Source organism: Eucyclogobius newberryi, unplaced genomic scaffold, assembly GCF_026437365.1.
Source record: "Eucyclogobius newberryi isolate DKJ021-1_F unplaced genomic scaffold, fEucNew1.0.hap1 SCAF_2, whole genome shotgun sequence".
Lineage (NCBI taxonomy): Eukaryota > Metazoa > Chordata > Actinopteri > Gobiiformes > Gobiidae > Eucyclogobius > Eucyclogobius newberryi.
In genome coordinates, this window is record NW_027315834.1 from 37,801,238 (window position 1) to 37,820,546 (window position 19,309).

The following is a 19,309-nucleotide window of genomic DNA, read 5'->3' on the forward strand; positions in this document are numbered from 1 at the left end:
TTGTTTCTCTTTCAATGTTTTTTTATTGATTTATCTTCAAATGAATGTATTTTGCCTCAATCTAATACATTGTGATTGTGAAGATAATATAAAATTGTGTCGGTGTACATTTTCTTTAAAGAACTGCTAAATTAGAACATTGATTATAATGTCTTTTGTTAATCCCAGAGAAAAAACACTTATTTCAAGTGGCATACTCTCCTCACTCCACACACTTAAATACAGACATGACACTGGCTTTGTGAATGCGATGTGGGGATTTCAGCTTGGAGAACAGACAGTTGCACAGCAACAAGTAATTATCAAAGGACCAGACCATCAGTTACAAGTTTTGCTTATCTATTAGCCTCTCTCTGTCAACGCTCCTGTCTGCTTCACTTTCACACGACTCCCCGACTGCAGACAGGAACCACCTCACATCTGACTTCAAACGACGCACTAGAACCTTTTAATCAACGGCATCATTTCCAGACGACTGCGTTGTGTTGGCAGTTCACCTGTGTTCCTGCTCCTACTCCCTGTGGAGCTCTGTAACGCCGCATTTATTCAGACCAAAACACAGCCATTCCCCAGTGCGGACACCTCCACTGTCCTCCTCTGGCCCGCTCCACTCAGCTGTAGCCAACTTCAGCTGCGACTACAGACACATGCAGCCGAGGAAGTCTAATCACGCTGGTTTATTTTAATGTTAATGGTTTGGAAGCACTTGGAAATATTCAGTTATTAGTATGGCTGTGTGTTACTGCTTATGTAAAGACCCAGAAGGTTTGAACACCGCTGTACGGAAGTAAAACAAACCATTCATTATAATGTAGAAGAGCTGCTCTCTCACGCAGTCTAACAACTACAAGAGCAAACACACACTTTGAGAGTTGTATTGCACTAAAGACAGATACACAGTCATGGAGAAAACATCAGTTTCATTGTCTGGAGGTACAGCTTCAATATGCAGTTTTCTAAAACATTTATCAACCTCTGAGCAAAATGATAATATGCTCTCTCAACTCCGACTGCTGCGTTCCATGTACAGTTTGATTTGTCCTTGTAAAACGCACTTATTTATGCTTCAAACGTAACTTTAAACATACCGTGAATGCGTGATGGTGTGCCCCTGAGCACAAACTGCCTTTGCATGCCAAGTGTAAGGAAGTTAAACAGCATACATTACAATTACTTATGAGGCTCCATATGGTAGAACACAGTGGTGATGTAACCCTGTCTGTTCATCTGCATCATCCTGCATCGTTTCACACAATACTGAAGACGCATAGAGAAATGTGACAATCACATACTGTATTATCAAACACATTTCTCACCGAGTCATCTCGTTGGTGGGAACTTGTGAACTTTATAAGCGTGAGCTATTTTAAATGCTTGTGTTAAATTTCCGTGTTTTTGAGCAACGTAACGTCAATAATGTGTTGTTCACGTTTTGATGCTAGATTTAAAATTCTGCTTGGTTCAAAACCATGTACCGGTATTTAAAATTCTGCTTGGTTCAAAACCATGTACCGGTATTTAAAATTCTGCTTGGTTCAAAACCATGTACCGGTATTTAAAATTCTGCTTGGTTCAAAACCATGTACCGGTATTTGATTGTATACTGTACTCAAAGACTTTTTCATGGTGACAATTATTATTTAAAGTGTTAGTGACAAATTAGTTTAAATGTTTTTACAATGATCTCATCTCATTGTGTTGATAGGACAGAACATTAGCAGCAGAAGAGCTCTCCAACTTATAATGGAATCCTAATATTTTTTAACTGTCCTTCAATATAGTCAATATATCAAAAAAGGAACTTTTTTTTTTTATCTCCAAACTGTAAGGGAGGTATTTTCAGGCCCGGTGAAAGAAACACAGCTAAATGTTTATGAATCTGAATCTTCTCACCTTCAACAGCAGTTTGCAGATCTCATATTTTCCCTTGGCTGCAGCCTCGTGAAGCGGAGTGAACTTCCACAGATCTGCCACATTTACTGAGGCTCCATGTCTGACCAGCAGCTCTGCCACCTCGTAGTGACCGTATGAACAGGCGTTATGGAGGGGAACCAGGCCACTATCCACAAACAAGAGACATTTCAACTCTTTGGCTCTGCATTTTAAAAGAGTATTAATCTAAAGGTTGGGTCTCCATACCCTTTGTCTTTGGCGTGGACATCGGCCCCGTGGTGTAGCAGATATTCCACGACTGAAACACGGTTGTAGCCAGCAGCAAAGTGAAGAGGCGTAGAGTGCCGTCCTTCCAAATCTCGACAGTTCACATTTTGGGCTGTGCACAGTGACTGTTGAAAAGCAAACACGCATTAGACATCCAAACAGAACAATTCAACAAGTCGTCTAAAAGGTCAGATGTTCAGTTGAAGCAAAACCCCAAAATGTTCATCTTTACATACAAGTGGCAAAATAATCAAGCATGCTGAACATTTTGTGAAAAAATAAGGAATAGGATTAAATCAGTGTGGCTTTTCACAAACAGCATGTTGTAGAAAAAGCAAGTGCAAAACTAAAACTGGGATTATGATTAGCCATGAACACAATGCTGGTCTTGAATTCAACATCTTGGTCACTTTGTGGCTTCCATTAATTGTTGACACTTTAAATTGAAAATGAAAACTACAAAGTTCCAACTATCTGCTCAAATAAATTTGATAAATTTCATGGTGAAAATGTTGTAGAAGTAGATCTCAAGAAAACACATTTTGACAAGCGCCACATGGCGTGGCCGTCACAAAGTCTCCAGTTATTAATTAAAGTAACAGATGTTTGACACCAATTTATTTATTGGTTTGTGTGATCCATTAAGCAATGCCTTATGGTGCGGAGCTGGAGAACTGTCAACATAACTGAAGATGTCCAACTGTTTGATTCTGATATAGTAAAACAGTAAAAATTCCTGATAGGGCTGAGTATTGCCCAGTACCTTGCGATACGATACAAACCCCGATACTCAGATCTGATATGTGGATATCCCTTAAAACCGGTGATAAAAGTTTACAACTTTGATGAAGAAGAAAATGTACTGGAATTTCATGTTCACATTGTTAATATCAGAATACGTCAGTCAATGTCTAGATTCTCAGCTCATCAAACTCCTTGATGCAGCCCTCTAGGTTAAGAAGTGTAGAACTCTGCAATTGATGACTTCATGTTGTTTAAAAGTATCACTGTATCAATCGATCGGCACGTATTGCAAAAAAGTTTGCCCAAGTCTCATCTAACAACTTCAGTAAAAATGTCAAATTTGATGGAAAAAAATCTGACCAAATTTTATATTAAAAAAGCTCCCTATGGAATTAAATCGTGTACTTTTAAATGCCAAAAATCCCCCAAAATCCCGGCCACATTTCAGTCTCCAACAGCTTGCCTTGACACTAATATCTGATCATCATAGACAGAAATCTCCACAGGACGGTCCAAAGCTCTTACTATCAGTCTGCGTGTCAATCAGCGTTTCGGACAGACCAACTGTGAGCGAGTGGCAGGTTAAAAACAGACTCGGAGAAACGGCGGCCGAAACTCCTCTCATGTTCAAATACAATCCCCCGAAGCGTCGCCCTCTGACAGAACCTCATCTGGAAAAGCTCCTCTCGCGGATAAGCCCATTACGCTCTGTCTATACCGATCAGCGCTGTTCCGTCAGAAACTTCGCCCAGTCTAACCAGGCCGTGACATCCAGTGGGCGGCTCCATCCGGGCAGTAGAACAGTAGCATGAGGAAGAGAGTGGGCCGACGCAACTGCGAGCTCCTTTTCCTTCTCTATGAAAAGACTCGAACAAACAGGAGCGTGGCCTTTGACGAGAAGGAATTCCACGCAAAATCAATAAAGGAACGACAACAGAAGACACCGAGCGGATATAGTGGGCAAAGGAAACATGACATTTAGCGACTAAAACTGCAGCTAGGTGTGTATAAGAGCAAGATCCAAGCCTCCAAAGGTCAGCACATTTTGCTGCTATCAAAATGAAGAAACTGCGCTGACTGCCCTATGAGGCACAATGTTTTTCTTCTCACGCTTCAGGCTACTCTTTGAAATAACAGGGATATGTGATGGGGGTGTTTACATATCTTTAACAATAACATTTACCAATTATCATGGGTTAAAACTATCCATCCATCCATCCATTTTCTACCGCTTGTTCCCTTTCGGGGTCGCGGGGGACTGGAGCCTATCCCAGTGACTTCGGGCCTTAGGCGGGGTACACCCTGGACAGTGGCCAACTTGTCGCAGGGCCAACTGCGACAAGGGTTAAAACTAGAGCTGAAAAAAGCTACTTTATTCATCGTAACTAATTTTGTACCGGTAATTGAATAATTGTGATCTGGACCAAAAAATATGAGTGAGAAAAGAGGTTTTAAGACTCAGACAAAGCAAGAATTACTTCAAACAAACAGATATACAATTAGTGGTTTAGAAGGTCAGGAGGTCCACAAGCAGCGTCACCTAAGCATCATCTGCGTCAAATGCAGCACAAATCTGATATTTACTGATCAATTCATGGAAAGAATAATCAACCAATTAGCAAAATAGTTGCTGTATTGTATTGGCAACATTTTGAGGACTTCTGCCCATTCAATAGATATTCTACTTTGTTGTATGTGTTAATTGCTATGGCAACACCGCAACTGTACCATTTTTCATCTCTCTGAAACCCTTGTATACCATATCCATTTTCTACAGTTTTATTTCTCTTCCTAAAGGAAATAGAAGTGAAGCTTGAGGTGGCTGGATGTTTACAGAGCCATAATAAGTACAATTCATATTATCAGAAATTATTTTGAAATTATTAGAAAATGATATATATTTTACAAAAAGGGTAAAGTTAATTTGTGAACTTGACAACAACTGTGTCAATGATGACATTCAGAGACAGTGTTGTAGATTATGTGCACAAGCAAATACGTTCTTAAGTGTGATGTGCTATGCCTGATCAGCTTTGCACATTCTTTTTTGTAGTAAAACCAGTGCAACTTATTTTTATTGTCAGCCTTTTTATATAGTTTTCATTGCAGACAATATACTAAATTTTAATTTTGCATAATCTCCAAAACAAAAGCTGCACTATTATCTAAATGATATCTCACTAACTGAACATAAAGCTTCTCCCCGCAGACTCACCTTGACCGTGTCCAGGTCTCCGGCTTTAGCAGCTTCCAACAGTCTGTAGTCCACATCAGAGTTTCTCACTGGAACGTTTTCTGAAACAAGACACAGCGGTTTTTAAAGTCTTTCATGTCATCATCCGCCAGCGTATAAGAGACGGCACAAGAAGGACACTGTGACCTTTAAAGAGGGCTCTCTGTGTACTACATATTGCACTTAGGGAAGAAACTAACAATTGTTTCAGTAGTGGACCAGTCTACCGATTATTTCTATTGTACATTGAGACATTTGAAATACATGATCAATGAAATAAAGATTGAAATATGGAGACTGAAGTATATTATTGATGAAAATCTGAAATTACTCATTATTTTTTTTGACATTTTGATTCGATTTCCTATGTGTTTTGGCCTCTGTATAGCCCGCATGACGATTATCAAAATACGATTATGATTATATTTCACGGTCGTCTAGTCGATCAATCGCTATAGCCCTGGTTTTGCATTAATTCCCCATCAGTGCACTGTATGTATTTATTCAAACAAGCATGAATAATTGATAAAAGTAGCCGTTCTTTTCCGGCACAAATCTCCACAGTGATTCAAAGGTCAATAATGACCTTTGAATGCATTTGCAGTTTGTCCGGAGAGTAGCGCCGGGAAACCGCACTCGGAGGGGAGCTTACCATTGAGTATTTGCTGAACGGCTTCATTTCCCATCTGAGCAGCGGTGAAGCCCTGCAGCGACACCAGCGAGGCATCGGCGCCGTATCCTAGCAACAGGCGGCAGGTCTGGAGGTGTCCGGCCAGAGCCGCGCGGTGGAGAGCCGTCTGACCCAGGGTGTCCAGGGCATTCACCTGCCAACGCAATAGCACTGCTCTCAACACGGTTCAAAGCCGTTTAGTCTGGATTATGATCGCCAAACAAATGGAAGATGTGCTAATTCGTTTGGTCAAATATGCAAGTTTCAAAAGGTTCCATCTTGGTTCAAACTGTAATAGTGGTTTGAAAACATCAGTACCATCAGAACTGAACCTGGTTTGTCATTAGCAGTCACGATATAGCAAAGACAAGTCATGTTCTGAAGCTAGTTTTAGTTGTAGAATCGGCATATTTCTCAATCTTGTTTTATGTTAAAATTATTTCATTGCAAAAACAGTAAAAATGGCTTAAAACATGGATTTCGTGAACATTCAAACAACAATGTCTTCCTACAACGTCTGAATGAAAAAGACACAAGCGTATAATTGACGATTAGCAATGACTGAACCTCGATCGATGATTAAAATTCAATTAAGTGCACAAACGCAATTAGATTCTCATTTTGCTTTCTCGTTGGTTATTCTTTTTAAACTTTCGAACTAAAACACAAAAGGTAAACATAATAAACCACCGTCTGTTAACCACACAAGGACGATACATTTGATCACACGTTCGCGGCCTATTTGACAATGAATACGGCAAAATAAAAACGCTGTGAAAAACATTTACAGACTTCTTTTACAACAGGACATTTAATCAGAGGAGTGTGAATTCAAAACCTCAAGAGGTCGTTGTTGTCATTATTAGTAAATTTAGAGCGTGTCGAGAAAAATATTGCATCTTAAGATGACACCAAAACAAGCTTTCAATGAAATTATTGTAAAGTGAACATTATGTAAAAGAATAAATGCAAGAGGTACACACCAGCAAAGTTATATAGTAGATCTTTAAGTAGTCCTATTACAAAAGTAAACTGCAAATGCAAATAGATCTCTTCACAAAATAAAATGTTAGTGTTATTATGGGAAAAAACAACACAATTTAATTATTGCTATTAATTATTCACAATTACAGAGGCCAAAGAAGCGTGAAATCTTTAATTTTCTTTAATGACCAGAGTCTAACACGCTACAGTGCGTCAGGTTTGTGACGAGCTTTATGAATATCAAACTTTCTGAATGAAAAAGTGAATGTGACAAAAACAGCCAGACAAAGACAGCCAGCCAAAGTTTACATTAATATTGTGTATATTTTTGGACTGTACATTGACATAAAAATACAAATTGCGCATCTAAATTTATATTAAGATCATATTGTGCCCTGAATAATCACGATTATCGATTAACCGAATCATCCCGACGTCCCTACTCCGACATAGTTTGGTTGCACTTTTGGTCAAGACGACTCACCCGCATCGCCGGCAGCGCCATCTTACCTTGGCTCCGTGTTTCTGCAGAACTTCTATGATGTCATTGTGAGCGCGCTCTGCTGCCACATGGAGCGGTGTCATGAAGCTGCAGAGAGGACAAGACACACACCGGGGCAAGATTAGCATTCTTCAATATCTTAAGTCAAATGCGCGAAGGGAAACGTTGACAGTCAGTTCATTGGCTACATAATCATCGCCGGATAAAAGACTCACTCCTTGTTCTTCTCGTTGACGTTGGCGCCCTTCCTCAGCAGCAGCTCTGTCACTTGCTTCCTTTTGGGGTGAGGCGATGCCACGGCACAGTGCTGGCACAAAGCACACGGGAACGGTCATTAACGTCATTAACGCTCTGCACTTCCCCGAAAGTCAAGGAAACCACCGGGTTCAGCCCCGCACGCACTTACCAGGGCCGTCTCGTGCGTGTGCGGATGCTTGAAGTTGATGATCTCCAGGGCGAGCGTCTTCTTAGCCTTGGCCATGTCAGCCTCCCGAGCGGCTTGGAGCAGCGAGTGGCCCTTGAATTCGTCTGAAAACACACGAGATGTCAGGGCCTGGACTGGCCGCGGGGGGGAAGCGGCAAAGGCAAAAGAAGAGCCGAGAATGGACACTGCATGTTTCCCATGAGAGACGGCGAATGTGAAGTACAAGACAGAATAGTCGATAGTCGTTAAAACAAATGGGAGAATTAGGTTTGTGCTATTGACTTATAAGTGCTACGCCATTAAAACTTGTAGCTCACATAATTGGCTTTGGGTAATTGTTAATATCAGACCTGAACGTTATCAAAATGTCCAAATATAGACTAAATGAAGTGTCGTACTTTTAATATGAGTTGATATGTACTTTAAAAAAATGTCTTTGCGTTTTTTTGTGTAAGTTGATCTGAGAATTATGCTGCGTTAATGTGTTCTTCGGACGCTCAGGTTTTTGAGATGAGAAACGGGAGTTCTGACTTGTTTGCATTCACGTGTTTAGCTCTGCATGTACCGTTTAATTAACTGTGCGAGCTGATATAATACCTGCATGTTTTAATTATTTTTGCTTATGCTGCAGCCGCTCGTGCCTCACAGTACTGCCAAAAACGACTGCCTTCCAAACTGATCTAATTTTAACATAAATAATGTGTTTATTGACGCTTTTTTATCGTTTATATTATATGTTTAATTGCCCTGTCCATATCATGCAGTTACTCTTGGTCAATATGTTCCGCCTGTCAGTTAATACAGTAAATATATACCGGCATATCTTTTTTTTTTTTAATCTTGGAAAGTCGAGAATTTGATGTCAGCAATAATAAAATCACTGACTCTGCTCTTTAACGGCCAACAGTAAGATTCACAGTTGTTTGCCTCATCAAAAGCAAAACGCTCAAATCCGCTCTTATGATAGCAAACCTGTAAATGTAGAAACGTTTAGTCAAAGAGGTCAAATGTTAAGGATAAACTGACAGGAAGTAGACAAACTCCTGAATGATCATTTGACACCTTTGTCTCAACACAAAGAGCTTAATTCAATCTACAGCACTGACGATGTGAATTGATTGTACACACTTTTGCGATGCTTATTTGGTAAACTCATATCTCTGTGTTTGTAGCTGCTGTACTCTAAGCCGCGACATTAACACAATCTGCTACAGACAGCTCATCTTTTCAAAGCGGCATAAGAATTAAAGCAAACAAAACATTGCATTTCGAACTATTTCAACAATACAAAAATATAAATCTTGAAAATGAATGCATTTCATTGTTTCGAAGCCATTTCTTCTAATTGCCAATTCAATCATTATCTACATATAAGCTTAGTTCACCACTATCACTAAATACAAAATGCTTTATAATTCACTTGTCGATCAACATCACTTTAATCGACCACAGTAACAGACGGCAGGACGGTCTTTTCCTTCGCTGTTACTTCAACAGAAATATTGCAGCGAGACAACTTGAGTTTCATAAAACTTGCAACAAACACACAAACAAGATCGCAATGTTCCCGAACCATAACTGTATAATTTACATCCTGCTGCACATCATTTTATCAACTGAGATGACTTCAAACACGTTTCCAATATGAATAACATGTGATGCAAGAGTCTGAGTGCTGAAGCGGAAACGCATAATTATCCCCGGCGATGGAAAATTAGAAATAACAAACTGCTACACTTTTATTTAAGTTAACATGAAAGATACGCGTCTGAGCCTGGCATTTATGCGCATTTTAATCAGAGGGAAAAGCTTCAATTTTCAAAACAAACAACTCGTAAAGAAGATTGTTGCAAAAGGTGACAATATTCAATACAAAAACTGATGTGGGGCCTTTAAGTTTAGATTATTTCACTGAAACACTATAAATAAGGTAAAAGCGCTGGAGTGTAGCTTGTAGTGCACAGGCAAGTGTTTGCAAAGAAACCCTCAGAGAACGTATACAAACTGTGAGAGCAAAACAGTTGTGCCATTATTTATGTCGCCACGGTGTAGGGGTGTAATTAAATGCCCAAAATCTAATCATAGCTGAAATATTTTGCGTTCAAGAGGGTTTTTATGTAATCTGTAAGAGTCCGTGACACTTCTGTGCTTTAAAGTCAATTCTCTTTTGGATACTACCGTAGCAAAATATAATAACTCAGAGAACCTTAAATGTATGTTAGATTTCAAAGCAATATTCAGGAAAAGGTACATTGTTTAGTTTATCTTTTCAATTTGGAACACGGTCCTGTATCGACTCTGGTGTGAACTTCATTTTGATACACCAAAAACTTTTGGTAACAGAGCATTCTCCCGAACAGCACCCCGACTCTGGAACTCCCTCCCGCCAACCTGTCCGCCACTCTCCCTCACTCACAACATTTAAATCCCGCCTGAAAACATACCTCTTCACCGAAGCCTATGACCTACCCTACCCCTAGCTTCTTCTACCCCATTGCCTACTCTTCTACCCCCTGTTACATCCCCATCATTTTCTTTCTACTTCTTCTGTCTTGCTTATCTTTATCCGTTCTTTTTTCACTGTGTATTGTACGTGCTGTCCCCCCTTGTCTGTAAATACCCCCCCTTCCTTGTATATGTCAAAGCGTCTTCGTCACTGAAAAGCGCTATATAAATAAAAGGTATTATTATTATTAACGTCTCAGATTCAGATGCTTTAAGGATAATGAAAAAGTGCTCTTTCATGACAATAGACTATCATTTTAAACACAACATAATTTTAGTTTAGTCAAGGTCTGATATGAATCAAGACCTAAAGTTTTTAGGAAAATTCTGATTTTGTCCAATTTATGTAATTTGTTTGTAGTTTCTACCTGTTATTAGTATGCAGTTCAGTATCAATTGTTGATAGGGACGTACCTGCAAAAACCTAAGAATTGTGATATTTCTATTGTCAAAAGTCTCACAATAATATTGTGGATGTCACAATATATTCAATTATATGTTTTCTTTTACTTAAAAGCATTGTTTTATTGCAGCGAAAAACAGAAAACTACATAGACCATGAGCCTTTGCTCTGTTTCAGCACAAACATGAAGACAAGACTTTATTATTTAAGTTATTAAGCACTTTCATATCCTAAAATTATATCAAATTCTAGGCATGAAAGGTTCAATGTTAGGAATGCTCTATTACGTGTCCAGCGGGTCAGCCCACTGCAGTAAGTAGAGCTGGGTAATATTGACAAAAATGAATATCTTGATTTTTTAATATTCAGACATTATGCCATTATATGTATTAGTTGAGGTTCAATTATCAGGCAAATGTAAGATCTTTACAAAATGGCTCACTCATTGTGCTACTGAATCATTCCTGTCAAAATCTTTCTCTAATTCAGTCTGAATGAATAAATACTATCAATTAATGGAGCCAATTAATCACAAAAGTTCAAAAATATCACTTTTTATATCTTAAATGTCGATATATTGCGCACCTTTAATAGTAAGTAATGGACTATACTAATAAGCGAAACAAACTAAAACCTACTTTATGCACACGGACAGCTCAAAAGCCCAGACTTTGAACATAAAACCTGGTCAGAGACGTACACATGAGGCGCTCCTTGAGCTCGGGCGTGGGGGCCATGTCCACAGAGCTCTTGCTGTGGCAGTTGAGTAGTGTGGGGTCAGCGCCGTGGCTCAGCAGCAGAGAGCACACCTCCACACGGTTCTTAGACGCCGCTTCATGGAGAGGAGTGAACTGCCACAGGTCCATGGCATTTACACAGGCGCCGTGCTGGAAAGAGAGAGGAATGTGGAGAAAAATACACAGTGGACATTACGCCAGGTTTATGTGAAGAACGACACAAAATTAAGAGCTGGGTGTTAATGTGCGCACGCTCCAACATGAATGTCAAAGGTCACAGTTTTGGACTAAATCACAATTATTAAAAACGTGACAAAACAACAGGGGAATCTTCTCTTTCACGCTCATTGACTATTTCATATATTATAGTTTCTGACCAGCTTTATACAAACAAACTTTCTGAATGACAAAGTAAAGTTAATGTGAAACAAACAGCCAGATGAAACTTCTCGTTTTTGTTAATTCTGAATTTAAATGACTTTATTTTGCTTCTAATTTAGTCAGAATTAGAAGTTTTCATTGAACCATATGCAAAATTAAGCAAATAAGTGTACTCGGAGCACTCGTCTGAATTCAAGAGCCTTGTAGTAGAGCTCGAGCACAAGTATAATCATATTAGTAATGAGACAAAGCCACTAGGTCAGCACTGAGCGCGGGCAGAAGGAGGGATAAGGAGATTAAGATTGCCTTCCCACGCGCAGCACATTGTAAAATTATGTAAAAGTGAGCTCCGCGTCATTAAATCATCCACAGTGTGTTACCTTCAGCAGCAGCTCGGTGACTTCGTAGTGACCGTAGGAACAGGCGTTGTGCAGAGGCACCAGTCCACTGAAACAAAGTACAAAGGAGGCCATCAAAAATACAGGGTAAACAGCCAATTACACTTTTCATTCTTGCTTGGATGTCGGCGAGAGAGACGTCGTAAAAGACCTAAAGGTGTCGAATGGTCAGTGATTGTTTTTTATACACTTAGAGAGAATATTTATCAAAAAGAGTGCATCATTAATAAAAATCTGAAATTGTTTATTATTTTATTTACATTTTGATTTAATAATGCCACCGTCTTTGTTACAAAATCTCTTTTCATACCCGTTTTAAAGTCTGTCCAGATAGCGATTATTAGTTATAGTTGTTGCCGCTCTTATCTTTACAACATGTCTTCAAATTACATTCAAATCAAGCAACACCAGACTTTACCAGACTGTAAATACTGTACACAGGCACTACAGATGGATTACGTTAGAAATTACCCAACAAATCATCAAGGTGCAAGTATGACATTTTTCTGGTTTAATTGTCTCTGTGATCCTGCTCCGAGTAAGGATGCATTTTTTCCAAGGTATTTTAAAGCAGTAGAAAATCATATAATTGAATTGATGCCACAGAAATAAAAAAGGCGCTGGTACAGCTGGCAGCCCGGTTCAAACGCTCTCTCTTCTTTCTCACACTTATTGTGCTTTATCTCCTATATTTTGTAAATATAGTTAGTATATTTTTTCTATTTTACTGTACGATAGGGACACGCGCTGGAATAGTTTTTTAATTCAACTGTTTTTGACTTTTTTCGGCTGGATTTGAGCGTTTTTCGTTGTGTTGTTGTGACGTGAGCTAGCTCCGATCGAGCCCACCAGCCCCCCCCCCCCCCCCCCCGCGCCCTCCGGCCGCGCTAAAGTACGGCGTGTCGTCGGTACACGTTTATATACACGTTTATATGAAAGAGGAACTTCACGAACGATCGGGACACGCACTGGAATCGATTTAAATTAACTTGTTTTGACTTTATTCGGCTGGATTGAGTGTTTTCGTCGTGTCGTTGCGATGTGTCTTGGCTCTGAGTCCCCCGGCTCCGGCCCCGCCCCCCGGCTCCGGCCCCGCCCCCCGGCTCCGGCCGGCGCCGTACCGCGTTTCCACAAAGGAGGAACTCATGAAACTGCGGAGAACAGTCGTCTTACCCGGAGATCGTCACGTTATCCCGTCGCAATACTGACCTAACCTAATACTGATGTGCAATTCTGTCATATGTGCAATTACTGTTGGAATTCATGTGCAATTACTGTGAAATTCATGTGCAATCTATGTGCTGTCGTGACACATATTCATGTGCAATTACTGTCGGGATCACATGCAATGGTATTTATTTATTGATTTGTCTATGGGAGTTTTTATTTATTTATAGGAGATCTTCTACTGAAAGTGTTTTTCAGACTTCCTATAAGTGATCTGTTCTTCTGTATCTACCTCTGTATCTACCTGCGTTGCACCAATGAAATTTCCCCATGTGGGACAATAAAGGAATATCTTATCTTATCTTAAGTAAATCCCTATATCGACTTATCGTTCAATACATGATGAATAATATTGTTGGGGCTCAAACTGTATTGAATGTACTATAACTTTACTCTGCATGAATAGGGAACTTTTTCCTACTTTTTTTGCATTACATGGACATTTGTGTTTACATTGAATAATGAACAAACTGTATCGATGACTCATTAATGATACTAACTACTGGCTAACCACTAACTACACGTTCTATTTTATATTGCAGCTCATGTTTTTTAATGTGTTGATTTAGATGCTTTGATGTTCATCGCAATATTTTTTAAATCCCAATACATCTCCCTTCAAAATGTGTTATCTTAACGGCCTTTGAAATAAGTTTAATGCTTACTGTGGAATATTCAACCAGGCAGTCAAATTTGAAAAGCACCTTGAACCTTTAAGTGAAGGTCTAACTCTGTCTATGCCTTTATCTTTACAACGCTCTTGCAGTGATTCTATTCTCTGCAACACAAACTCTTCACAGACCAATTTAAAGCCAGGCAAAGATGGGCGCCTCTCCCCATAAACGCTGGTGGGATATTTATGTGTACCAACCCCTTGTCCTTGGCGTGAACATCTGCGCCGTGCTGTAGCAGGAGCTGCACTATCCGCACACGGTTGTATCCTGCTGCCAGGTGGAGCGGTGTCGACTGAGGCGAGAAAAAGAAAGGAACAAAGTTAGTTGAAAATGCGGCTACAGAAACATGGCAGCCAGTCACAGTAATAGCAGTGGCACCACATGGGGAATACGTGTTTTGCAAGACGTGCGGAGCGTTTTCCCCCCACAACTGAACAAGTCTCCTGTTACAAAGCCTGTCTATATTTGCTATAATCCTGATGAAAAGCTTTAAAATGGCACTGTGATGGGAGGGACTTGGCCGTGCGCAGTTTTACTCTTCAGAAGGGCTATCAGTGACATCCAAATGAGCGAGGAAATGTTGAGCCGCTGTGAACACGATGTTATACAGTCAGACCCGAGTTCTTCCAAAGAGAGGGATAATGAAAAACGTGCCTCAGAGCCACAGGAAGGAAACCGACTCGATGCATTAAAGATCACATTGTGAAAAGGTCCAAGATTAAAGGTGTGACATGCAGCGAGCAGATATACTAAATTACACAAGCTTTCCACACTAGAAGATGGGGAATGAACAGTGTTGGGGCTAAAGGAAGTTGCTTTAATACATGCAGTGTGGATAGAGACTCTGCAAGCTTTGAAGTGACAAGTGAAACATGAATGTGCCACATATTTTTTAAGGCTGTGTGTGGGATGGCCAGTGGGTTTTGATGTAGTAGAGAAAAATAACTTTCAAAATACTTTTCAGGGACACCAGATAATATTTTATGAGGATGTACTATTAGTCCTGTTAGAGATTGGTGTAATTTGCACAGTGGCTAACAAGCATGTAAAACCATAAACAGGAACAAGCGGGCCAAGGCGATACCTCACACCTGAAGGAGTCAAACTAAAGCTTATGTGATATCCTGTGATATTTAGATCAACTCGCTCAACTATCCAAATTGTAAACAGACAATACAAACTCACATACAGTGTACAACCAGTCAACAATGTGAAGGAGCTGAACTATGGCCAAGACTATTCCCCCAAAGCAAATACCGGTAGTTGTAACAAAATGATCGGGGGAAAAAACTGTAAAATAAACTAATAATGAATACATTTTTAAAACGCAAATAGAAGGAATGTTCGTATGAAATTAATGCCAGTTTACGTTGTGCCATTGGTTGGCATTTGCAGAGTCAAATGAGTACAAATCTTTGTATCTGTGCATGTTACAAAGTTGTTTGGCTGAATTATAGTGCAGTGTAGAGTATAGAAACAACCCCGTCTTCAACTCTTTTTAAAAAACAAACAAACAAACAAACGGTATAACCTTGGCGTTCTGTCACTTGTTACACTTACATGTTGATGCTTCAATGTAAACTATTAAGTCTGAGAGATAAAGCATTTACTGAGAGCAGAAAACTCAACATGCCCATTATATTTGTAGCTTTATTTGCCGAGACTCTCGATCGCACTGATAATCTTCAAAAGCCTCTAATAAAGAGATTAAAAGCAGTCATTTATCATTCACTTATTTTTTAATAAGAAAATATAGGCGTATAATACATACACTATATAATATAGTATCAATTCTATACAATTTCTCTCTTAAAGTAGCTGTTAATGCATTCCAGTTTGCTTTTAACTATAATTATTAGGCAGATTTGCGTTCCCTATTCACCATGGAATTGGTAAATGAAAATGTGTTAGTGCAGATACTGTAGTGTCAACTGTGAGGTCAGTACGGCAGTACACTGATGACATCACGTGAACTATGCTGCAGACAGGCATTTCGAGCTGAGGGCTCGAGGAGTGGCTGTATGACCTCTGTACGACAGCAGGGCGTCCATCAACCATGACCAACAACTTACCAGCAGTTTGTGGCATGACAGCCAACAGTGTGACCTAAATCACGTTACAGATGTTCTTACAATTATAACAGCATTTATGTCGCACAAAGACACCCACAGTGCTGAGGCTATCCACATTCAAATGTCTGAATCTTTTTATGTTGTTTGTGTTTTTCCAGACGTTTGTTAAAGTTGATTTTAAAGGATGCTGTTAAAGCAGAGATGATCAAAACATTTCAAACATTTCAAAAAATACTGGTAGCCCTAAATGAGAAGAAAGCACTTTCTGTATTATTCTGTATCATCAAAAATACATTTCCAGTGAGCAGTCATGAGATATAATTTCCCTGCACTATGAGCAAATAACGATCATCTAAAACAATGTTGTACTGTCTCCAACTTTAATAATTAAGAAGGAATAATGCAATTTAGAGTTCTGCCTTAAGGCTACAGTCAATTCAATTCAGCTTTGATTTCAAGAAGTTTTTTTTGTTTTTTATACACGTACGCCAACAGCATTTATTCATACTGCATGCCTAATTCTACACTGTGCATCCATAGGAGAAGTTTAAGCCTCCATCATGAGCTTTGCTGCATGGAAAGGAACTGGAATTGATAAAATACCGGTAAGACAGATAATTGACAAAGCTGCCCTGTGATTGGTCCAGTCTCCCAGAGCCTTGCTGGATGGATTCTCAAGAGTTTGTGAACCGACATCATCACGAGAATTCATCTTACTGGCCAGGTTAACAGGGTAAAGGTAGCGTCAGTAATTCATTTCTATCGTCAGTCAAAAATTACCATTGTTTGGTTGCTTATGCGTTACAATAGTGAGTGATGGTGGGTGGTGCATATACTGTATAATAGAGGGTGCAGCTCTGAGGTGCTGAGGCAGAGCTATGTTGACAGATGGGACACTTGTATTTACAGGATGTGACAGCAGCGTTTGACAGGAGCGGCCCATAGTACACACTTAGTCACCATCCTCATTCCCAATGCAGTGTTTTTGCAAACCATCCTGTGCTTGTTGTGCATAAAAAGTTGAACAGCTCAATTGGAACACTTTCTTCACTTGAATGCCAGTGGCTTCCTCACGCTCGGCCGTTTAACAGTTTATAAAACGTGGAAATGTCCAGGTCGAGAGGTCTCACATTTAATACCATGCTCGATTAAAAGCACCATTGGAGGTTAAATATCTGTGATCTAGCCAAAATCACAATAACAGCAGGTTTGTGGACTGGACCACAGCTTATACTTCTGCCTGGAATGGGGAATGAGTAATTTCAATATCATTTTTTATTATATAGTAATCATTTTGGAACCACTCTCTTGAGAATTGCACTGGGGACTGTGTTGCCCTTTGTTGCCCTCATCTTCTGGAACTTCAAACCCAAACACGTCAGAAATGAATCCACACTACAATTGCAAAAGATTCTTCAAAACTCACTTCATCAATACCGCTTTGAAATCATATATTTTGTCAGCCAGTGTGATGTGCTGTTATTAAAATAAATACGTAATTCCTTTTTGAATGTTATTGTGCACTGTGTTAAAAAAGAATAAGTAATGTGCGTGGATGATGTGGATATCTGTCCTTTAAAAGCTTTCACGAACTAAAGCTTGACAACAAACGCAATAATTTGAAATTAGTAAAGACAGGTGTGCATACATTTAAATACTGAGTCCAGATGACTACAACTGAAGCTTTTTCTACTATGGAACACGCCTGGACGAATGAGGGATTACACCAACATACATTTAAATAATTTGTTCCATCAGATTTAATTTTAAAAAAAAACAAATTTGAATAGCTACTAATATTGCTCGATTAATAATATTTTAAAAAGTGGGGATGAAATGGAAAAATATGAAGAAAAAAAAACGTACTTCATAAGTATTGCTACTGTGGGGAAAAAAATAGCACAATTAATTACTAGTATAAGACCATATAGTGTTTAAAATTACAATATATTGTCAAAAAAAAAAGTTTAATCATCTGTTATCTGTATTGTATCATGTAGAAATATTGAGCCTTTTACTAAATATTGAAATCAAGTTTGACATTTTGATATTGTGACTAACACATTTTACCACACTAAGTTACTATTTTTGTCTACTCTACCCAACACTGCCTGCACATAAATCAGGCCTTTGTGACACGTTTAAAACCTTTCCATGATTGGCCCGGAGCTGTTCTTGGCCACCGCTCAAACACACACTCACACGTCGGGTTCCATCGCTGCCGGGGTCAGCCTGGGTAGATTAAGCCCCGCCTCTGCAATCTGTCATCTCGGCGGGGGGAACATGGGAGTGTGTGTGTGCGTCTCTACCGCACAAGGTCGCTTATTGGATTCTTCACACACCCCGCTTCGAACTCATAACCGCACAAACTTTAATTATAATCCGAGTGCTCTATGGCGCTTACCGATCGAAAGCGCCACCCATCCGGACCTGCAGTGCCACTCCGTCCTCACCATATGCTCACTTTAGACGGAAGACAAATCATTTTTATTATCAATGTTTTGGGTTTTTTGTCACGGGAATCTCAAGCCTCTTAAGCTTTTACTGGTGGAGGGACAACTACTCGCTTGTGTCCGGACTGTTCCACGACATGGCATTAAACTTATCGATCTTAAGTTCAAAGCTTATATTATTTGAAATGAACAGAAAAACACACACATCCAAAACCACCCGATAAACTTCAATTGAGATCTTTACTTTAGGAAGCCATTATGTGCCCTTTACAAAAAACATTCACCAATCCTCTATTTTATTTCTTCGGAACTAAACTAAAAAGGTTTTTCTTAACTTGTTGAATGGGAGGACATGGGCCAAGGACAAGCGAGTAATGTTTGATGCGAATCGAACTTGGGTGAATAAGAGGAGCAATCAAAGAGCCCCTCAGGTTTAGAGCGCACTCGTAAATCCTGTTCTAGGACGCTCTTTATGGAGGGAATGGCTTTACACAATGGACGGAAATGTCGTGGATGTTAAATGGAGATTAGTCAGGTCTTTCCACAGATCAATTATGAATAAGGAATTTAAATTACAAGAGGTTTTAATTGCTTTAAAATTCATTATTATTATTTTATTAATTAAAAAAATAATTAAGTGCAGTAGCCACATTATGGACTGGGACAAGACACGGATCATCAACCAAGAGTCCAATAAACGCTGGATCAAAGAAGCAATAGAGATCGTGAAACGAGGCACCTG

The 19,309-nt window shown here is 39.5% G+C and overlaps 1 protein-coding gene across 1 annotated transcript in view; it reads right to left on the reverse strand.

Annotated features, from left to right (window-relative positions):
- LOC140368276 (poly [ADP-ribose] polymerase tankyrase-1-like) overlaps positions 1–19,309 on the reverse strand; it is a 120,881-nt gene that overhangs the window by 34,709 nt on the left and 66,863 nt on the right. Inside the window, exons 7-16 of the mRNA XM_072455244.1 lie at positions 14,240–14,334; positions 12,124–12,190; positions 11,326–11,512; positions 7,700–7,821; positions 7,509–7,600; positions 7,302–7,380; positions 5,790–5,961; positions 5,120–5,199; positions 2,140–2,285; positions 1,894–2,059 (exon numbers count right to left, since the gene is read on the reverse strand). Of these exons, the coding sequence (XP_072311345.1) occupies positions 1,894–2,059; positions 2,140–2,285; positions 5,120–5,199; positions 5,790–5,961; positions 7,302–7,380; positions 7,509–7,600; positions 7,700–7,821; positions 11,326–11,512; positions 12,124–12,190; positions 14,240–14,334 (1,206 nt within the window). The remainder of the gene's footprint in view (positions 1–1,893; positions 2,060–2,139; positions 2,286–5,119; positions 5,200–5,789; positions 5,962–7,301; positions 7,381–7,508; positions 7,601–7,699; positions 7,822–11,325; positions 11,513–12,123; positions 12,191–14,239; positions 14,335–19,309) is intronic.